Source organism: Miscanthus floridulus, chromosome 4 (assembly GCF_019320115.1).
Source record: "Miscanthus floridulus cultivar M001 chromosome 4, ASM1932011v1, whole genome shotgun sequence".
NCBI lineage: Eukaryota > Viridiplantae > Streptophyta > Magnoliopsida > Poales > Poaceae > Miscanthus > Miscanthus floridulus.
This window is the reverse complement of record NC_089583.1, coordinates 82,230,317-82,250,933: the sequence shown is the minus strand read 5'-3', so window position 1 is coordinate 82,250,933 and position 20,617 is coordinate 82,230,317. Positions and strand designations below refer to the sequence as shown.

The 20,617-nt window shown below is 42.8% G+C and overlaps 2 protein-coding genes across 3 annotated transcripts; one reads left to right on the top strand and one right to left on the bottom strand.

Annotated features, from left to right (window-relative positions):
* The first annotated feature begins 4,819 nt into the window (after nt 1-4,819).
* On the top strand, nt 4,820-12,131 carry LOC136549888 (aldehyde dehydrogenase family 7 member A1-like). The gene is made up of 14 exons (XM_066541312.1): nt 4,820-5,154; nt 5,278-5,364; nt 5,891-6,022; nt 6,522-6,594; nt 7,256-7,278; nt 7,368-7,431; nt 7,808-7,853; nt 8,713-8,893; nt 9,134-9,310; nt 9,392-9,556; nt 10,176-10,316; nt 10,412-10,509; nt 11,040-11,189; nt 11,747-12,131. Exons 1-14 carry the CDS (start codon nt 5,017-5,019, stop codon nt 11,799-11,801), a joined length of 1,530 nt encoding a protein of 509 aa, XP_066397409.1. The 5' UTR covers nt 4,820-5,016; the 3' UTR covers nt 11,802-12,131.
* Nucleotides 12,132-12,171: 40 nt separating this feature from the next.
* On the bottom strand, nt 12,172-16,215 carry LOC136549887 (uncharacterized). 2 transcript variants are annotated; one of them, XM_066541310.1, is made up of 10 exons: nt 15,588-16,215; nt 15,402-15,493; nt 15,174-15,276; nt 14,811-15,073; nt 14,424-14,588; nt 14,203-14,319; nt 13,511-13,663; nt 12,873-13,090; nt 12,642-12,795; nt 12,172-12,532 (listed from the first exon to the last, which is right to left on the bottom strand). In XM_066541310.1, exons 1-10 carry the CDS (start codon nt 15,808-15,810, stop codon nt 12,314-12,316), a joined length of 1,707 nt encoding a protein of 568 aa, XP_066397407.1. In that variant the 5' UTR covers nt 15,811-16,215; the 3' UTR covers nt 12,172-12,313. The 2 variants fall into 2 exon arrangements, with proteins under 2 accessions (XP_066397407.1, XP_066397408.1); XM_066541311.1 differs by having other exon boundaries at nt 14,424-14,555; nt 15,588-16,212.
* Nucleotides 16,216-20,617: the final 4,402 nt, after the last annotated feature.

The window sequence follows — 20,617 nt, the reverse complement described above, 5'->3', positions numbered from 1 at the left end:
CGTGTAGGAGATGAACGAATCACAAGATGATGATTAAGCCAATCATCGGGAGAATGCAAATGATAAGAGACAATTGATTTTTCTCCCGAGGTTCACGTGCTTGCCAACACGTTAGTCCCTGTTGTGTCGACCACCACTCAGTGGTTCGGCGGCTAAGAAGTGTTTCACAAACCTCATCCACACTATTGGACACCGCAAGAACCGACCCACAAGTGAGGTAACTCAATGACATGAGCAATTTACTAGAGTTACCTTTCGGCACTTCACTGGGGAAGGTACAACTCCCCTTACAATCACCGAAGGCGGCCACGAATAATCACCAACTCGTGCCGATCCTCCACCGCTGCTCCAACCGTCTAGGTGGTGGCAACCACCAAGAGTAACAAGCGAAATCCTTAGCACAACTCAAATACCAAGTGCCTCTAGATGTAATCGCTCAAGCAATGCACTTGGATTCTCTCTTAATCTCACAATGATGATGGATCAATGATGGAGATGAGTGGGAGGGCTTTGACTAAGCTCACAAGGTTGCTATGTCAATGAAAATGTGTAAGAGTTGTTCCTTGAGCCGACCATAAGGCTATAAATAGAGCCCCCATCAAATAGAGCCGTTATACTTCTTCACTGGGCAAAACGTGCTCTGACCGGATGCTCCGGTCAGACTGACTGGACCCTAGACACAGCGTCCAGTCCACTGACTTTTGCCACATGTCATTCTGAGTTAAAACTAAACCATTAGATCACAACGGCTACGAAACTAACCGAACGCTCTGGCAAAACTGACCGGACGCTGAAGCCCCAGCGTTTGGTCGTTTCCAGTAAGCTCCCCGAGGCGTATTTCTTTGACCGAACGCATCCGGTCCACCTCGACCGAACACAGCCCAGCGTCCGGTGGTATACCCTAGCTACTGTACCGCCAGGTCAGCGCGACCAGATGCAGGCAGTCAACGTCTGGTGCATTTAGATTCAGCGTCCGGTCACTTGATCGACGCTGGCATCTCCTCTATCTTCTTCACCCTTGCTCAAATGTGCTACTCATCAAGTGTATCACCTTGTGCACATGTGTTAGCATATTTTCACAAATGTTTTCATGGGTGTTAGCACTCTACTAGATCCTAAATGCACATGCAATGAATTACAGCATCTAGTGGCACTTTGATAACCGCATTTTGATATGAGTTTCACTCCTCTTAATAGTATGGCTATCTATTCTAAATGTGATCACACTCACTAAGTGTCTTGATCACTAAAATAAAATGGCTCCTACATTTTATACCTTTGCCTTGAGCCTTTTGTTTTTCTCTTTCTTCTTTTCCAAGTTTAAGCATTTGACCATCACCATGCCATCACCACTGTCATGATCTTCGCCATTGCTTCATCACTTGGAGTAGTGCTACCTATCTCATAATTATCTTGATAAACTAGGTTAGCACTTAGGGTTTCATCAATTATCCAAAACCAAACTAGAGCTTTCACCAACTCCGTTTGCTTCTCCCATAGTATAGGTGTCCCAGTGGTTATCCTCGCCAATGGTAGCCCCGCGTTTCACACCACTTCAGATGGGCTTCACATTAGATCAGTTATCCTCGCTATTTGTGCCTGACACGTCAGTCTCTAAGAGTCTTGGAGCATCTTTTAGCGAGTTGACAGGGATGCCTATACTGCCACATATGCATGCCCCAGGTCCTTCTACAGCAGCTCTCGTCGCCGTGACTACTCAGAGGCTCACTTCTTCTATCACATCTTCAGATCCTACGATAGACATACCAGTAGCATCACGGGCTATACCTGCCTCAGCTCAAACCCAGACCGCTTCAGCGACGCTTCCAGCCATAAAGGGTCAGTCAGTACAGAGCTCAGGGTCAGATGATGATGGCGCCTAGTTCTAGCTTGCTCCTCGTACCTCAGCGCCCGGCTCGTCCACTACAGCCCCACAGACCGACCCTTAGGTTTTGGTGTTTGACGCCAAAGGGGGAGAGTGTTCGAGTATGTAGACTCAGGGGGAGCGACTTTTAGGGGGAGCCGTTTTAGCTATTAGTCTATTATATACATTTAGAGTTTTATTTGTGTGATACACTATTACTATTATGCATTCATGTGTTTACCTTCATGCATTAAACTATATTTATGTGATAGTGATATCTATGTGACCGTGATATATGATATATGTGCTCTCTACTTTAAATTATTTATATCATATCACTTATGTTATGCTCATTTGCCTTTGCTTCTGCGCTTAACTCTGATGCAAATAAGCTTTATTACTTGTACTCATGCTTATTTCATATCCTTTGAGTACATTATGTTGGCTTGGGTCAATAAGCTTGACTAACTCCTTTGTTCTTATTGACAAAAGCTTATATGAACCAAGCATGTCAAAAACCTCACTCTTTCACATACTCGAGGTGGTATTATCATCAATCACCAAAAAGTGGGAGATTGAAAGCATCTAGGCCCCTAGTTGGATTTCAATGATTAATGACAATACAAGATTACTATAACTAACATGTGTTTTGCAGAGGCAATTAAGTTAGGTTATGCTAATAGAGATCAATTAGGCAATCGAGGTGGTTATGCCCCTATGATGGAAATCATTTTGGTTTTCAAAGGATGGACGATAAGGTTAAAGATGACTAGTTCTAAGTGTCAATTGGAGTTAAAGAGATACTTAGAGTAGTTTAGGACTTTATTTTTCCTTTGGCCATACTATTAAGGGGGTATGGATGGGTAGCTTGACCTAGATGAGTCTAGTGAGTTAGGTGTGGTGCACACTTATCCAAACTAGCACTAGGTAGCTCCTACATATGCCTAAGATCCTTTGGAGCAAACTTCATTCACATATGATCGAGAGTTGGAAATGAATGGAGGGTCAAATGCTGATCGGACGCTGGCTCCGGTGAGACCGGACGCTGGCCACAGGGTCCGGTCAGTTCATTTGATCAAGGAGATTGCGTCTGGCGTGACCGGACGCTGAGTGGTCAAGTGACCGGACGCTGAGGTCCAGCGTCCGGTCGACTCCAGTAAGGTTCTAGAAGAGAAAATCTACGACCGGACGTGTCCGATCAGTACTGATCGGACCTTGAGGGTTCAGCGTCCGGTCGAGTACAGTAAGGTTCCAGTGAGGGTTAAATGCGACCGGACGCGTCCGGTCTGTGATGATCGGACGTTGCGAGCGTTCGGTCAACACTTAATCACTGGTGTGCGGGCTGAACTGACCGGAGCGTCCGGTCACCCCGCAGAGGCACGTAACTATTTGTTTTTCAGCCCTTGTTATAAATAGAAGCTTCACTCATATGTGGAGTTACTTTTACTTATTCCAACAGCTGAGAAACACGTTTGTGAATGCCAAGAAGAGCAAAGTCCTAGTGAGGTGATTGAGATTTGAGAATCCAAGAGAGTAGCCTCATTAGTGAATCAAGAGTAGTAAAGTGTGCATCCACCGTTCTCATTAGGCTTCGCGTGGTCAAGTGAGAGTTCATGCTTGTTACTCTTGGTGATCGCCATCACCTAGACGGCTTGGTGGTGATTGAGAGCTTGGTGATCACCCGGCGGAGCTTGCGGGTGACCTAACTCAAGTTGTGAGCGGTTGTGGGTGATTCACCACGACGGAGTGTTGAAGAATCAACCCGTAGAGAGCACTTGATCCTTGCGCGGATCAAGGGGGAGCTACACCCTTGCGCGGGTGCTCCAACAAGGACTAGTGGAGAGTGGCGACTCTCCGATACCTCGGCAAAACATCGTCGCGTTCCTCTCTCTATTTACTTTGAGCATTTACTTTGAGCAATTCAATATTTGTTTTTATATTCATAGAATTGCCATGCTAGAGTAAGTTTGAAACATAGGTTGTAAGTCCTTTGTGCGTTAGATTAATAGAAACATTTTTCTAGGCACAAGGGGTTAATTGGGCTAACCGTATGATTTAATTATTGCAAGAAAATTTAGAATTAGCCTAATTCACCTCTCCTCTTGGGCATCTTGATCCTTTCAGTGCCGTGCCGACCTGTTGGCTATCGAGCCATGCTGGCACGGGCCCGTGCCGTGCCGGACCGGGCCGGGCCGTTGGCCATCTATGAACACGCCCACGACCGCTTTCATCTCGTCCCGTCCCAGTTAAGGATGGCAACGGGGATGTACCCGTCGGGTATCGTTGAAACGTTCTTTTTCCCGCTACGGAAAATTTATCCCGTCCCCGTTCCCGTTAACCATCTCGGGTATAGATTCTCGCTCATCCCCGTACCCATCGGGCATCGGTCGGGTACACAGATATTCGACGGGTACTGCATACCCGATAAATAAGAACACTTGGGGTCGCAGCTTTGCAATCGGAGATGTTTTTTCTTCACCCGGATATAAGTGTCGGAGACTCAGAGATGCCGAGGAGAAAAAGCGAGGTTGCGAGGAGGACGAGCAAAGATGGCAGAGAGACCGAACTGAGGAAGCGAGGGACACGAGCGCTCGTGAGGTAGGCCTGCTTGTGCTTCTGGCGGAGATGGTGAGGAAAAATTGAACTAGAGTTTATAGAACACACAAACTATATATAAGATTGTTCATATTTGACAAAAATATCTAGGTTGAGCTTCTTTGGCCCTAATACTCGTATGACAGCTCAAATAGTCGAGTTCCCCAACGGGTAATAGGGACAGGTAAACAGGGAATGTTTCCGTACCCACTATACCCATCGGGAATAGATTCTTTTCTATTTAGATATCCACAAGTAAAGATATAATCCTATTTCCATCCCTTAACAGATTAAATACCCGTCGGGTATCGGTATCAGGGCCCGTTGACATCTTTAGTCGCAGTCCCGTGAACAAACAACAACAGTACAGCAGCACAGCCCATCGCACCACCATTCCTCCGCGCCCGGCCTCCTTCGTCTCCTTCCCGGAGCAGTTCACAGTCCCCACTCCACCTCCTTCTACAATTAGTACACCTCAGTACCTCACCACGCCTCCGCTCCCCTGCATTCCGCTTCCCTACCCCCCGCATCGTACGGAACCTGCCAACGCCGGCGCCATGGGGGCCTTCGCGAAGAAGGAGCACCAGTTCCTCGCCGAGCTCGGCCTCGCGCAGCGCAACCCGGGCGCGTTCGCATGCGGCGCGTGGGGCGGCTCAGGCCCCGTCGTCACCTCCACCAGCCCGACCAACAACCAGGTGCGTCGGTCCCCGCCCGGTCCGATCTGCTCGATTTCGCCGCTTCGCCTGTTTCGTGTTTGTTTTTTTTTGGTGGATTTTGATTGAGTGCATTTTTTGGGTGCGTGGCTGTTTGTGTACTAGGTCATCGCGGAGGTTGTGAAGGCGTCCGTGCAGGACTATGAGGAGGGCATGCGCGCCTGCTTCGATGCCGCCAAGACATGGATGGCGGTGAGTTCCACTGACTTGCAGTGCTCATAGAATCATAGTCATGGCAGTCCGCACGGATGGTGGAATGCTAGCATTTCTGGTTTAGTAGTTGCTACTGCCTGTGGATTTTAACTGCGTGGAAATGGAATTTTTCACTCCCGTTGGGTTGGAATTTGGAGACGTTACTTTAAACATCTGCAATTGTTGGTCCTTTATGTGTCTGATGAGTTTCCGGTGAAGTTTGCGTTGATGAGGTGATATGGGTTCTCGATTTGACCCAGGAACACGGATCTCTAGTGTACAGTCTGCATATGTGAACTAGAATTTATACTGCAATTTCAGAATTCATTCATGCATGTTTGGGGTTATCAGGTTTTGGAATCTATATGTTCTTTTTATGTCTACAACGTACATGACACCGCAAGTTCATTGCTGGGACTGGGTAGCATTCCAAAAAAACTTATTTCGTCCATCAAGTGATTTGTTTCGAAAATTTTACTCCTATCAATGTGCTCATAAATCATAATGCCATTGCCAATGTGTCCAGATTCCTGCTCCAAAGCGCGGAGAGATTGTTAAGCAGATCGGTGATGCACTGAGAGCAAAGCTACATCACCTTGGCAGGCTTGTGTCACTTGAGATGGGGAAAATTCTTCCAGAAGGGATCGGTGAGGTTCAGGTAGGATCATAGTTGCTTGATTGCTTCTATTGCATTGTCTGCAAACTGCGCATTATTTATTGTGCTCACGAAAAGTACCACCATTGAGTTCACACTTCACAGCGCATCTTTGCGTTTCTGTTTTATAGGATGTTAATTTATATATACTACATTATCATCTATGAGGTTTTGTTACTGTTTCCTTATCTGTTAGAACTGCAACTTCTCCTAAAACATGTCATTCTCGTATGTACAGCATTATTGAATAGGTCAGTTGGTACTGTATTACCAGAACATATGTCGATGTTGAATGACAATAATTTTAGTTGGATGATTTGATAACTTTGCTGAATCAGCCTGATTAATCATGGCTAAATCGTGACTTACTGTAGTGCATAAGCCCCCTAATCATGTTTAATCGGATGACTTGATAACCTTGCTGAATGATCATATGAGTTCAAGTGAAATCGGGTTTTGATTCCTATGTGCATGATGCATTGCTCTGTCCTCTTTTTTGTAGGAAATCATCGACATGTGTGATTATGCTGTGGGGCTAAGTCGCCAACTAAATGGATCCATTATACCATCTGAACGTAAGACCTTTCTTCCTTTAGTTATATCATGCCAGTTGAAAACTACATCTGCAGTGAAACTGCAGATTTTCACTGCAGATTTGAATATTTGATCATTCTGGTTGCAACTTGCAACTGATTCAGATTATCTATCACTGTTTAGGAGCCAGAAAGGGCCTTGTAAATGCTGGAAAATATATTTGAATAAAATTCTGATGGTCTAGCTTTGTAGGTTTGTGTATTGTATCGGATATGCTGAAATTGAGATCAGCCAAGATTTTGCACTTTCTTTTGCTATTAGATCTGCTAATCTGCAACACCATCGTTCATGTTAAATTATTTCCTTATCACTACTTTAGTGCTGTACAATAACACATCATTCCAGTTTTCTGTTTTGTACGAAGTTCAGTTTTCCCAATTCCCTGAAATGTTGCGTTATTACAATTATCACAATAAAGGAGCATAATAAGTAACAGATCCCGTAGAAAACAAGGTTTTAGAGTGTTAGCTTTCTGATCGGTTGCAGAAGGTAGAGTCCCAGTTGTCAGAGCCTTTTGCATTAGTCTTGGGTGGCTTCATATCATCTTTTCTTCCTAACTCCTGGTCCTGGATATAAAGCATATGTGCTGCTTGATGATGATATTCAGTGGTCTGAAACAGTGCACTTTGTGTTTTTTTGCAGGACCAAACCATATGATGATGGAGGTATTTTTTAACAATTAGTTTCCCATGTCGTATATCCTACTCTTAGATATCAGCATGTAACATGCTAATGACTATGCTTATCTGAGTAGGTATGGAATCCCCTTGGAGTTGTGGGTGTTATAACGGCATTTAATTTTCCTTGCGCTGTGCTTGGTAAGCCTCTGACAGCTCATATATTTGGTGCATTGCATTTCTACGGTGGCCTGCATTTCTAGAATTTCTATTGCCACAAAAATCAACATAGTGCATCAGCTCTCTCTTTACTTTGCATTTTAAGACTCCTCGTTTAGGGAATGTTTAGCCAAAAAAAGTTTTAACAACTCTTTGGTGCAGGAAGTTTTTAGCTGAAAAGTTTAGCAGTTGACAGTTAATGGTGTTTAGCTGCACCCATAGGATGCCTTTTAATCTAACTTTCATGAGTTCTTACTCCTTGCTCATTTCTAGTGCTATGAAATTGCTGTCAACATTTACCATATAATCCTGTAATCTTAATAGCCATGATACCTCAATAATCTCTCATGTCATGTAGGTTGGAATGCGTGCATTGCTTTGGTCTGTGGAAATAGCGTTGTCTGGTAAGAATGGTTTACTTTTCTGATAAACTTGTAGTGCTGATATATATGTGTATAGAAAATGTTGCCATTAAATTCCGAAATATTGAGTTTGGCTCCCTGATTATTCATCTATTAGTCTGTCCCTGCTCATACTGGTCCTGCCCTTCCAACAGAGTAAATTTAACTTTCTATGACTGTGACTGCATATGACATGTTACCTTCTATGAACTGTTGTGGGTTGTGATGTGACTTGTCCTGTTCATCTCATCATTTGTAGTTCAAGCAATTCGCACTCAGGAAGAACTTAGACAATGTGTGCTGCAACTTGTGTCATCCTTGTAGGCTTTTAGTAAATATATGTTGCAGAGTTGGCTGGAAAAAAATGTGGTGATGCAACTAAAAATTTAGTTTTAATAGGTAGACTGGGGAGACAATCTTGGTTCTCAAGTCTGAAAAGTGAAAACAATGTCCATCTTCTTACACAAAAAATATTCATATATGAATATTATCTGTGTGGAATCCTAAGTCAGGATAGTAACGTGAAGAGAGGCAGAGGAAGACCGAAGTTGACTTGGGTAGAGGCAATAAAAGGAGACTTGAAAGGATGGAATATACCCAAAGACTTAGCCTTAGATAGGAGTGCTTGGAAGACAGCTATTCACGTGCCTGAACCTTGATTGCTTCTGTTGGGTTTCAACTCTAGCCTACCCCAACTTGTTTGGGACTTAAAGGCTTTGTTGTTGTTGTTGTTGTTGTTGTTGTTGTTGTTGTTGAATATTATCTGTACAACAAACTCACCAGTTCTGTTTTAGTGGCAACAAACTTGGTCAGCACCGCAGGGAGGCTGTTACTTTGTGTAATGTTGTTGTTATTCTTACAGGAAAGGTGCTCCAACGACTCCACTGATCACTATTGCATTGACAAAAATAGTGGCTAGTGTATTGGAGAAGAACAACTTGCCAGGCGCAATTTTCACATCTTTTTGTGGGGGCACTGAAATTGGTCAAGCAATTGCCCTTGACACTAGGATACCTTTGGTTTCATTCACTGGAAGTACAAGGGTAAAACTCTTTGTTCTGATATTGTGTAGATCCTGTAACAACACCATGTTTTTTCCCTAGATGTATTTTCTGGTACGAACAGTTTTTTTTTTCCATAGATCTACTTTCTTGTAAGGACAGTACTATAAGACTGCCTTTTTTGGGGGGTGTGTGGGGGGTGTTGGGGGGTGCTTAACATTGTGTATGTCCATCGTACTGTGCTGATCTTTTTAAATATGCAACACTGGTTTCTTAATGCAGGCTGGTCTGATGGTTCAGCAACAAGTTAACGCAAGATTTGGTAAATGCCTTCTTGAACTTAGCGGAAACAATGCCATCATTGTTATGGATGACGCAGATATCCAGCTAGCTGTGAGTTCTGTCTTGTTCGCTGCTGTTGGTACAGCAGGACAACGCTGCACTACATGCCGTAGGCTGGTATGGTGTTTTTTTTATTTATCTTTTTCGTATTGTGGTTCATTTTCAATTTGTTTAATTGCCTTTCCCATCTTATTACAGATTCTTCATGAAAGCATATATCAAACTTTCCTTGATCAACTTGTTGAGGTATACAAACAAGTCCGAATTGGGGATCCGTTGGAGAAAGGCACCTTACTGGGACCATTGCACACTCCTGCTTCAAAAGAGAACTTTTTGAAAGGCGTCCAGACCATCAAATCTCAGGTGAAGGTTAAAAGTAGTGCTACATTATTCGTTCCTACAATTATTTCAATCTCCATTACAATCTCATCAATCAATATAAATAGCTATGAGAATCATGTGATTTGGAGTTTACTTCCTTATTGGTGTTGAAAGTTAAATGTACCCCTCTGGTCACAAAAAAATTGTTTTCAACAAGATTTGGTTAAACCGTAAAAACTACAAACATCAATAACTTTTAAATTATTTAGTTCTGAAGCATGAAGGGCGGGCCTGGTGCAAGCGGCAGAGTCTTACCGCCTGTGACTGGAAGGTCCCGGGTTCGAGTCGCGGTCTCCTCGCATTGCACAGGCGAGGGTAAGGCTTGCCACTAACACCCTTCCCCAGACCCCGCACAGAGCGGGAGCTCTCTGCACTGGGTACGCCCTTTTTAGTTCTGAAGCATGTAAGTTATCTGTGTCGATATGTATTCGAAATATTTGCAACTATAAATTTGAAGGATTTTAAGAATATATTCTAGAAGAAATTAATGGTCAAAAGATACGCATTGAAGTCAAATGTGACAATTATTTTTGCACGGAGGAAGTATTACTTTATGTAAGCCATAAAATTCTAACAATATAATTTGACCTGTTTTATTCAGGGAGGTAAAATCCTTTTGGGAGGATCTGCCATTGAATCAGTAGGAAACTTTGTGCAACCAACGATTGTGGAAATTACACCTTCTGCACCAGTTGTGAAAGAAGAACTCTTTGGTCCTGTCCTTTATGTTATGAAATTTCAGGTAGCATATAATTTTTTTGTATTTTCTTGCCTGTTCTAATTTCTGTAATTGGAAACCACTGTGTCTAATATTCACGAGGTTTGTGTTTCGTACAGACCTTGAAGGAAGCAATTGAAATCAATAACTCTGTTCCTCAAGGATTGAGCAGTTCTATATTTACAAAGAGGACAGATATAATTTTTAAGTGGCTCGGGTAAGTAGCTCAACAACACGGAGAATTTAATTGCTACTTGAAGAAAGGATGTCTCTGTATTGTGGAAAGCAAATGAGAATTGTATTGCTCATCCCTCCTCTTTAGCATTAGATGCCCCTGTGGTGGTACAACATCGGTAGCATTCTGGTTTTTGCTTAATTTATTTTGGTTTACAAGGTATAACTTGAGAAAGTCTGGTTCACTATTTTTCTTCCTTTTGGTTGGTATCTTTACACAGCACACTATTGAGCCGCCGGTCCCCTTCTCTAGGACAAAAATTCATGTTTTTTGCATGCCAATATCATATATTCAGTCTGATAATACCCAGTAAAGCAGTAAGCTCAGCTGGAGTTCCCATACATGGCATAAGCATTTAACCATACTCCTCTGCTACAAAATATAAATCCTATATAATATATTTTGAAATTTGAATATTCTTGCAAAAAAAATCCATCTTTTGTGGGGTCCTTCCAGTTATATTTTTTGATTGCCAATAAGACAGTCTCACTGTTCGTTCTCTTATTATGCAGGCCCCATGGTAGTGATTGTGGTATAGTGAATGTGAACATACCTACAAATGGTGCTGAAATAGGTGGAGCATTTGGTGGAGAAAAGGCAACTGGTGGTGGACGAGAAGCAGGGAGTGATTCCTGGAAGCAGTACATGAGGAGGGCGACTTGGTAAGAGTATACACATTTTAGCTGTGATTGGATTTGAAATGGTACTATAGGCAATCATTATTAGAGCAGTGCATAATAAGGGTCGCTGCGAAATAGTTGCATAATTTGATATTATAATATACTGGCACCAGTTGCCGCATGTCACACTGAGTCTAAGATTGTAGAGTAGGTACTGTGATGATGGTTATTTAGATGTCATTATTATACTCAGCTATCTTCAGCCAGGTTAGTTTCTTGCTTATAGGGCAGGCTGGAGACCCATCCCTAGTCTACGGTTTGGTTGTTTGGGTCCAGCCTTTTACTGTGCACTTCGCCAACTGCAAGTCTGCAACACATCTTTACTGGATATTCTTCTTAGCATAGTGGAATAACGAATCTACGCAGAGAGACATGAGTTACAAGTTACCCTTTGTTCTGATTGCCCCACTCATTTGTGGATTGGTATTTGTAACAATCCATTACTGCACAAAATTACCTTTTCTAAGTATGCTCAAGATTCTTCACGTGCTGGCTCTGCCTTCACCCCGGCTTTACTAACCCATTCCACACATTTGCAGTACAATCAACTATGGGAGCGAGCTACCTCTAGCTCAGGGAATCAATTTTGGTTAATCCTGCAAGAGGGTTGCGCTGGATCTCGGTGTTTTCTGCAGACGTGGATGACGTATGGGGGAACTGATGCAACCGCGTTTGAGATATCTGCATAGACTTGAGCAGCGTCTATCGGCGTCAGTTGTCAAACCTAAATTGCAGGACACCAGTAATAGCATGTGTACATAAAATAAGATGCTTGTTGCTCGTGGTCCGTGGTCCGTGGTCCGTGGCACGTTTAGGTGCCGGTGCCCCAGTCTATCTACTAATAAACCGGCTCTCCTAAAAGAGAATCTTCCCATGTAACCTTCAAAATGGACCATTTAATAAGTAAACATTCTCATTCAGGCTCATTGGTATACTATGCGGTATATTTTTTTCAGCCTTTTGATCTGGAACTGAAGTCTGTATTATTCGTTTTCAGTAACGAACACATCAAAGAAAAACGCTGCAAGAAGATCTGACAAAGCCATTTTCTTTCCCTTGGAAGGCAACAAATAAATTTGTCAGAAAGGCACCTGAGTGTGGTGCATTCATGCCCTAATTACAAGTTCATATACGTTGCTATTATTTTCCCTGTTGATGCGCTTTAGTGCCTCAAAACTTCTTCTGCTTCCTAAGAAGTTTTTTCTTTTAAAAGCTACAAATCCTTTCTCTGCTGATTCAGCACTTGAATACAAAGATAGAAGTCGATCGGCATGCCGGGAATCTGTATGCAAGGCCATGTCTATCTCGTTGGTTGACATGTTCTCCTACGAAAACGAGACAGTTTTTCTGCCATTAATGTTTTAGAAGATAAAAGGAGTCCAAACTGATATGCGTTTATCCTTGTGTGTGATGATGAGTGCTGAGTGGTTATACCTGGTAGAAGTTGTAGATGTGATCCAGTACTTGTATGCACGTAAAGCCACCATTGTTATAGAATGTCTTCGAGGAAGGTCCAAGCTCTCCAAAACGATCAATAGGGAAGAGTATGGTAAGGAAGTGATTCTTGAAGATCAGCTCACTTTGCTCACTGCAAGAACAAAAGAAAGCAATTAGAATAGCAGATCGGACGAGGGTTGATCAATTTCAATTCCAACTAAGGATCACCTTTCTTTCAGTGGACGGGAAAAATTATCAGTTGGTTGATCTGGATCCCTCACATCCCCATTTGCATCAAAGTAAGTGGTGCTTTGCTGCTCATTGGCATCATCGGACCATGAAGAATCCATATAAATTGACGCAGATGAAGTTGGCTCAGAGATTGTCCAGCAGATTGAATCCAGAAGCGTGGCCGGTGTGATCGGGTGAATGGGTACTTCACATGACTGGATTAAAACCAAAAGTTGGTCATTTTCATTTGACGAAATGAAATCAAGAATAGCTAAATAAATGTGCTGTATTTTATTAAGAACCAGAGAATGTTCAGCGTTCACTGTATAGTGTATCCTATGATCTTTTCTGGGTGATAAATCAACTTAAACTTTAACAGCTGACCACTAAACTGCCTGGGCAGCTGACAATGCACAAAAATAAGAAATCCATACACAGATTAATCCACACAAAAAAGAAGAGAAACAAGGATTAATTAGGCATGAAACGAAAGGCATTGCCTCAATATAACCATGATATAAATGACTAGACCCATATTATATGCATATTAATGACTGATAAATTGTTTCTTATTTACTTATCAGTTTTGTGGGTGCATGCCAACGAAATCTTCAACTTGTAAAAATAACTTTTACCTGCATACGACGAGCACGGCGGTCTCGGACTTCTTTCTTTGCCACTTCAACAAACTTTTGCCTCTCTTGATGGACTTCATCGATCTCCTCTTGGGTTGATGGACGACCACACGAGCTTATGTTTATAGAAAGAACACTTCCAAGTTTCCTATTCTAAACGAACAGAAGATCTAATGTCACTTCAGTTGTAATCAAGCAATAGAAACTTACCGCAAACAACAAACAAAGCATAAAATTTCAAATGCAAAGGATCGTGAAAACATAGGATCAATACATCACAGAATTCATTGGAAGAAAATTTAATGTTGTTCATCATGCAAAATAAGGAAACAATGTCAGGTCCATTACTGCCCTTCTACATGGACCACAATACTGCAGTATCTTGTCCCTTCTCACTAAACATGTCGCAGAAGGGTAGCTGCCCATTATCAAACATACTCTACTCTGTACTCTGTACTATCCATTATGAAGATAGGTACAGTAGGGTTTGATCATGTAATACTCCAGAAATCAATTCGGTATTTCTCAGATCCAATACAAAGAGGACCAAGAGGGGAAATGTCACAGCAAAATAAGCATATAAATGAAAACTCCTTGTTGGTCATGATTTTTTTTTCTAGCTGATCAGAGCACAAAAAGGCATTTTTTGGATAATTGGCTCAAGAGTACAATTGTACAACATAGTAACTTACCTCTTCTGATGTTCGGACATTTTCCAGAACCATGGCAACATGCCTAGCTAGGTCAGAAGACAAATGGACAAGGCGCTGCAAGTTTTTTTCCTTCACTGTTTTCAAGATCCAAAGCGGCTGATAGATGGAAGGAGTAAAGGTAAAGACAAAGCAACCCCTGGTAACTTAGCACCTAAGAAACAAATTCAAGGACAGACTGATAGTAATGCACTATTGCTTACAGTTACAATGTTGTCTGAGTGGCCTACATATCTCTTAACACAAGCATCCTCACAGACAATATACGTGGCAGGGCAACCAATAAACCAGTGCTCCAGCAACTTTGCACCTTCTCTAGTAGCAGCATCAGAAATCTGCAGTGAAGGGGGTTTGGTAATCCTCGTAAGCTAAAGAAATTCAGATTAGTCATTGCATCACTTGAGCTGATTAGCAATTTTGTTTGCATGAAGTATTAACAGATTCATCAATCCAAATGGTGCTGCAAATGCAACATTCCATCAAAAGAAACAATAGACATTACTCTTTTCCTGCCTAAAAGTTACAGTTCGGTAGCTTCGATTAATTGAGCAACCTTCAGGAAAGGTGGGAAGAAATTAGTTGGACAATACCTTTTTCCTCAACTCATAAGATATCCCAGGGTCAATGTAGATTGTGTCATTCATAAAAACCAACCCATCATGACCACCTTCTTTCCCAGGAGTCTGGAGCAAATCCTTCCGGGTCATATCTGAGCATGCCTTGTCCTGAAATATCAGTGGTGGAAGGCAAGACTTCTCGTTAACAGGAACTCCAACAAGGCGGTTGAACTCCCCGAGCGGCACACCATTCTCCCCAATGCTCTTGATGGCATACAAGGATTCGTCCAACCTCACTACAGTCAAAACATCACAGGATACAATGAAGCGTTAGACCGTCAGTAACTTCAGCCAAAATCGAAGGTCACAAGGTTGGTTCATGGAGCTTGAGCTTACTGTTCCTCCGCACGCAGTCCACAAACCAACCCAGGGTAACGAGGAATAGCCCGTTCCTCGGACCATGCTTCAGTGCATGCTCGAACTTGCGTCCGGCAAAGCTGTGCTGCAGGTTAAGGAGCCACAGCATCCATCCTGAATTGGGGAAGCAAATACTACTATACTAGTGATATAGTGGACAGAGAAGAGTTTTAACAGCACGCGACGTTCATGTCGTGCAAAGGATATCTGAACCACGAGGTGCGTGCACTTGGGGTGCAAGCTCCCGCTGTACTCGCCCCCCAGCCGCTCCGTCGCCTCCTTCACCTGAACCCTCGCCTCTGCAACCAACCAGCCGAGAACACCAAAAACCCATCAAACAGGCAACCTTTTTCAACCTTCACCAGAAAAATCACAAGCAATTAAACCGCGCACCTTTGGACAGCCCAGTGACGCAGATGACGAGGCCTGCGAACGGCCCATCGGCGCGCGCCGCCGTCGCCGCCGCCGCACCGGCGGCGGCCCCGCGCGAGGCCGCGGAGGAGGAGGAGACGGATGCGGCGGATGATGAGGGGTTGTGATGCATCCCGGGGATCACCAGCCGCGCGCACCCCCTACTGGCGACCACCTCCACCCCGCTACGGCTACGCATCGACATCGCGGCCGCGTCGGAAGGCGGCGGCGGCTCTCGCGCCACGCATGTGCGGCGAAACTATTAAAAAGGGCGGGCGGGGTTCCGTGAGGTGGGGAGAAAGGGTGAGTGAGGAGGGCCTCGAGGAGGAGCCGGATCCGGTGCCGCTTTCGAGGGAGTTAATGGCGGCGATCGCGCGGAGACCTTCTCCGTCAGCCAGTGGAGGCTGGAGGGGGGGCCTCGCGGGCGGCGGTGGATGACGATGAGGGCCGAGGGAGGCTGGAGGCGATCTGGCTGCGAGGTGAGGTGACCGTTGGGAGGGTCTGGTTGCCTTGGCTTTCCTTTTCTTTTCCTCTTTTTTTTTTTTATTGGTGTTTTGGGTGCTGGAGGCCGGAGCAGCAGATGAGAGGCGGATGGAAGAACAGCGGTGGAGGCGAATGCTCAGTCTGGGCATTATTAGGTGTGGACACTGGACACATGTGGTGAGATCATGTGATGGCGATAGTCGGTGCGCCAATCTGTGGTTGTTTACTGGAGTAGGCAGTGCGTTTTATTATTTGAAATAGTTGGGCATATCGGTTGCTCTTGTTGAATATGCAAGTGGGTAGACGATGCCGTGGTGTTGATGTAGATTTTTTTGCTAGTGTCTCTTTCCGGAGAGATTTGAAGATATTAGCGTGTTCAGATGTATTAGTCTCTTGATGATGAATCTTGATGCTCACTGTTCAGTCCGTTTTAAGTTCCCTTTAGCTTCGTCTTAAGTTAAGCATATTTAATTTTAACCAGATTTATTAAAGAAAAATACACCAACCTCTTGATCACTAAATTTGTTTTATTAGATTTGTTCATGTAATATTTTGACAGAGGATTTATTTGGACTTGTAGCTGTGAATATTTTTTCTCTCTAAAAGCATGATTAAAGTTTTAAAAGTTTGACTTAAGACAAAGTTAGAGTGAACCATAAATTAAAATTGAGAGAGGAGCACTGCACATATTTTATTTGTATCAATTGATTTGAGGTTCAACACGACCTCAATGATTCGTCTTCAAGAAAGCTAGGCTGATGTTTGATTTGAGGGATTCTCTTGAAAAGCAATGGCCTAGAAGTCGCTATGTATAAATGCTGTTGCTTAGCCATCTTGTCTTCCTATGGCCGAATGCCATTCGTGGTAGTACCGTACACTATATCCTCCACACATGCCCAAACAATGTTTGGGGCACCGTTGGCAATGAATGGTAAAGGATGGTAGTTGACTGTTGTGGTCGATAAGGAGCGCTCGGAGGTAGCATGGTAATAACATCAATAGAGATGTTGTTGACAAGGAGTGCCGAGTCTGAAAGATGAAGACAAAACAGCTGTAGCAACGATAACAAAACACAAGAAGTATCGTCGTCCAATTATAATCAGCATAACAGTCTTGTTTTACGAAAGATAGAGAAACCTATTTTATTGGGCATCAAATAAAAGGTTGAACTCTAAGCATAGGCCTTTGCGTTCTCAACTGGGTCTTAAATTTTATTGCGGTTCTAGCAAATTGCTAGGACTATCATGCTTTTATCCATCGTTACTATGCGCACGTCATTGCAATATTATTTCTTGATCGTAAATATAAATCCACCAGAACATTGGTACAATCTTCAATAGTGCACTTTGACTAACAATATTTACAAAAATACACTACTTAAAATTATAAGAGTTACTGTACTATATGTTTTATGAAGTATGATCCACGATAAATACAGTAAAATCAGCCTCAAGTTGTCAACACTAAAAAAGTTTGACTTAGAACAGAGACGAACAGGTTTATATTTTGGGATCGAAAAAGTGTAAAATTTGATACTCTCGAGGGTTTCCCGCGCGCCGGCAATTTCCCGCTGCCGCTTTTCGCGTGGTTATGTCCAATCCACCATCACTCGCATGGCCCACGGCCCACCCAACATCTACCGTCACTCGTGCACTAAAGAACATAGGACGCTGACTCGCACAACACCATACAAGAAATAGAAATATTAATTATTAATAGAGAAACAAAAATAACACATGGGAAGGGTTGAACACTAGATCAAAAGGTTAAAGTAATCAGTCCTCACCACTACACCATACAAGAAGGTTTGTATTGCTTATAAAATATTTATATTATTATAAACTGTATTAAAGTATTTAAATATAATAAAAAATATTCCACCCTCACTAGAATAATGTTTAGATAAAAAATACCAGGTGACATCTCATGAAATATATAGAAAAGCTATGTGAGAGATAAAATAAAATAAAAATATAAAAAAATAGAATACAATCAAAAGTAATAGAGGAAACAAGGGAAAAAACATAAAATCATCAAAGAACATCACATGAATACTAATTGAATAGCCTAAAAATAAATACCATAGAACATCTCATGGTTACGATATGAATACTCAAAGACAATCGTAGAACATCTTATTTATAAAATGCAAACATTCTAAAATACATCGTAGAACATCGTAGGTGTACTACGTGAACATCACAAAAATACATCATATATAGAACATCACATGTATACCACGTGAACATAACAAAATACATCATTTTACATCACATTTATACTACACGAACATCATAAAAATATATCATAGAACACCGTGTGTATACCATGTGAACATCATAAAGTACATCACAGAAACAACACAAAATATATAATAGAACATCACAAAATACACTATAGAACATCACATTTATACTACGTGAACATCACAAAAAATATCATAGAACATTATTGTATACAACGTGAATATTACAAAATAAATAATAGAACATCTCATGAAATAAAAAATAAAAAGTAAACATGAACAAAATAATTAATAAGGATAAAATAGAAAAAGAAAAAAAATAAAAAACTCTACAACAAACATAAAGACAAAAAGGAAAAAGAAATAAAAATAAAAAAGAATAAAACATAAGAAAAAATAAAATAAAACAAACAAAATAATTAATTATAGTAAAAACAAAAAAAGAAAGATAAAAATATAAGAATAAAAATAATAATAATAATTCGCATAAGACAAAAATAAAAAGAAAACAAATTATAAATTGAAGCATGAGAAGAAAAAGAATAAGAAAAAGAAAGAAAAAGAACAAGGAAAAAGAAGGAAAAGAAAAAAGAAAAGGATTTTTTTAAAAAAATATAAGAAAAATAAAAGGCATGAATCAAAGAAAAACATAATTAGAAAAGAAACAAGAAATAAACAGAAAGATAAATAAAAAGAGAAAAAAAACATATGAAAAGAAAATGAAAAAGAAAAAAGGGAAAAGGAATATATAATAATAAAAAAAGAAACCAAGAGAAACACGTACCTTCCTACCACAGGCTGGATCCCGTGCCGTCCCGAGCGAGCCCGAGGCCGCGAGACGCGTGCCAGCCCACGCGTGGTTTTGGCGCGCTTACCCGATGGCGCTGTTCGGCGAAAAGATCAGGTCCGGCCGTTCGGACCGGATGAATCCCGTTATTTATCCGATAGAACATGCAAATAAATATGAGATCTCAATAAATATACAATGCCCATCGCCAAACCTACTGAATAAATGACAAAGAATGAATTAAGAAGCCATAAATTCCTGGCCAAACCTGTCGATTCATCCTTCCCTTTGCCACCGGACACGACCTACGGTGTACACTGTACAGCACAGCGCCTCAACAGAGAAACCCTTCCAATCCAACCGTCCACTTTCTCGCGCACTTTTTGTACCGGCGCACAGTGAAGCCGCAGCCCGGATCACGTGCCCTTCTCGTTGCCCGCCGAGAAAGCCTGCGCCTGCGGTTGACCAACAAACCCCTTCACGAGCGGTGTCCGGTGCGCCCCTTTCCCTCGTCTGGTCCACGGGATTGAGCGCGGAAGACGCAGAGCCATTGGAGTCTGGCAGTGCAATGATTAGCACGGCGCTGCCCCGGCTCGGGTCTCCATCACCGACCTGCGATCTCTCCGTCCGTTGATGCGATGCGAAGTGTCCTTGGAAAGCAGTCGCTGCGCGCATCAACATTCTGTTAGACTCGGAACGCACACCCGGGCGCTGGTTTAGCTCAATCAAGCGTGATGCATCATGCATCCAAACATCTTTACGTACGCCGTCTTCGAATGTTCCTGGACCACTGGAAGTCTAGAACATACCTATGTGCTGCCTGAATCTATCACCTGGCAAAACTTTCAGAAATTGGGAAACGCGCTCACTGTTCACGGATACTTCGTTCTATTGTATTCTCTCACGGGGATCAATGACGCATTGTGTAGCACGAGATTACAAGAGCTTGGTTGGATTATTATCCATCTGATTTCAGGCCCACTATGTGGTCCTGCTGCTCGTGGACGACGCCACGTTGCAAACTGCCAGAAGGCCATGGCCAGCTGCTGTTGATTCGGCCCGTTCGTTTGTGGAAGTCGTCCAACCAAGTAAGCTACGGGTGGCCCATCCCATGCGTTGGCCCACGTAACATCATACGGCCGCGGATGAGCCGGGACAGAGAAGGCGGAGCAGTGATCAAACGCAGCATGGGCATGCCGCTCTGGTCCCGCCTCCCTGGCACGGGCCGGCACAGGCCGCGTAGAAAATCGCCCCGCGTCCGTGTGAAAATCTGGGCAGAAACGTGGCCCACTTAGACCTTCTCTAAGGCCTCGTTCGTTTTGTTCCACCCCAGGAATGAGTGGATTCCTGCCTATCACTCCTTCCCTGACTGTAACCATTCCTGCCTGTAACCGTTCCCTGCCTGCTGTTCGGTTAGACTGTCCCGTCGCTAACAGTCCAGGAACAGAAACATGACTGATCTCTCTAGGCCACGTTCGTTTGCTTATGGTACTGAAC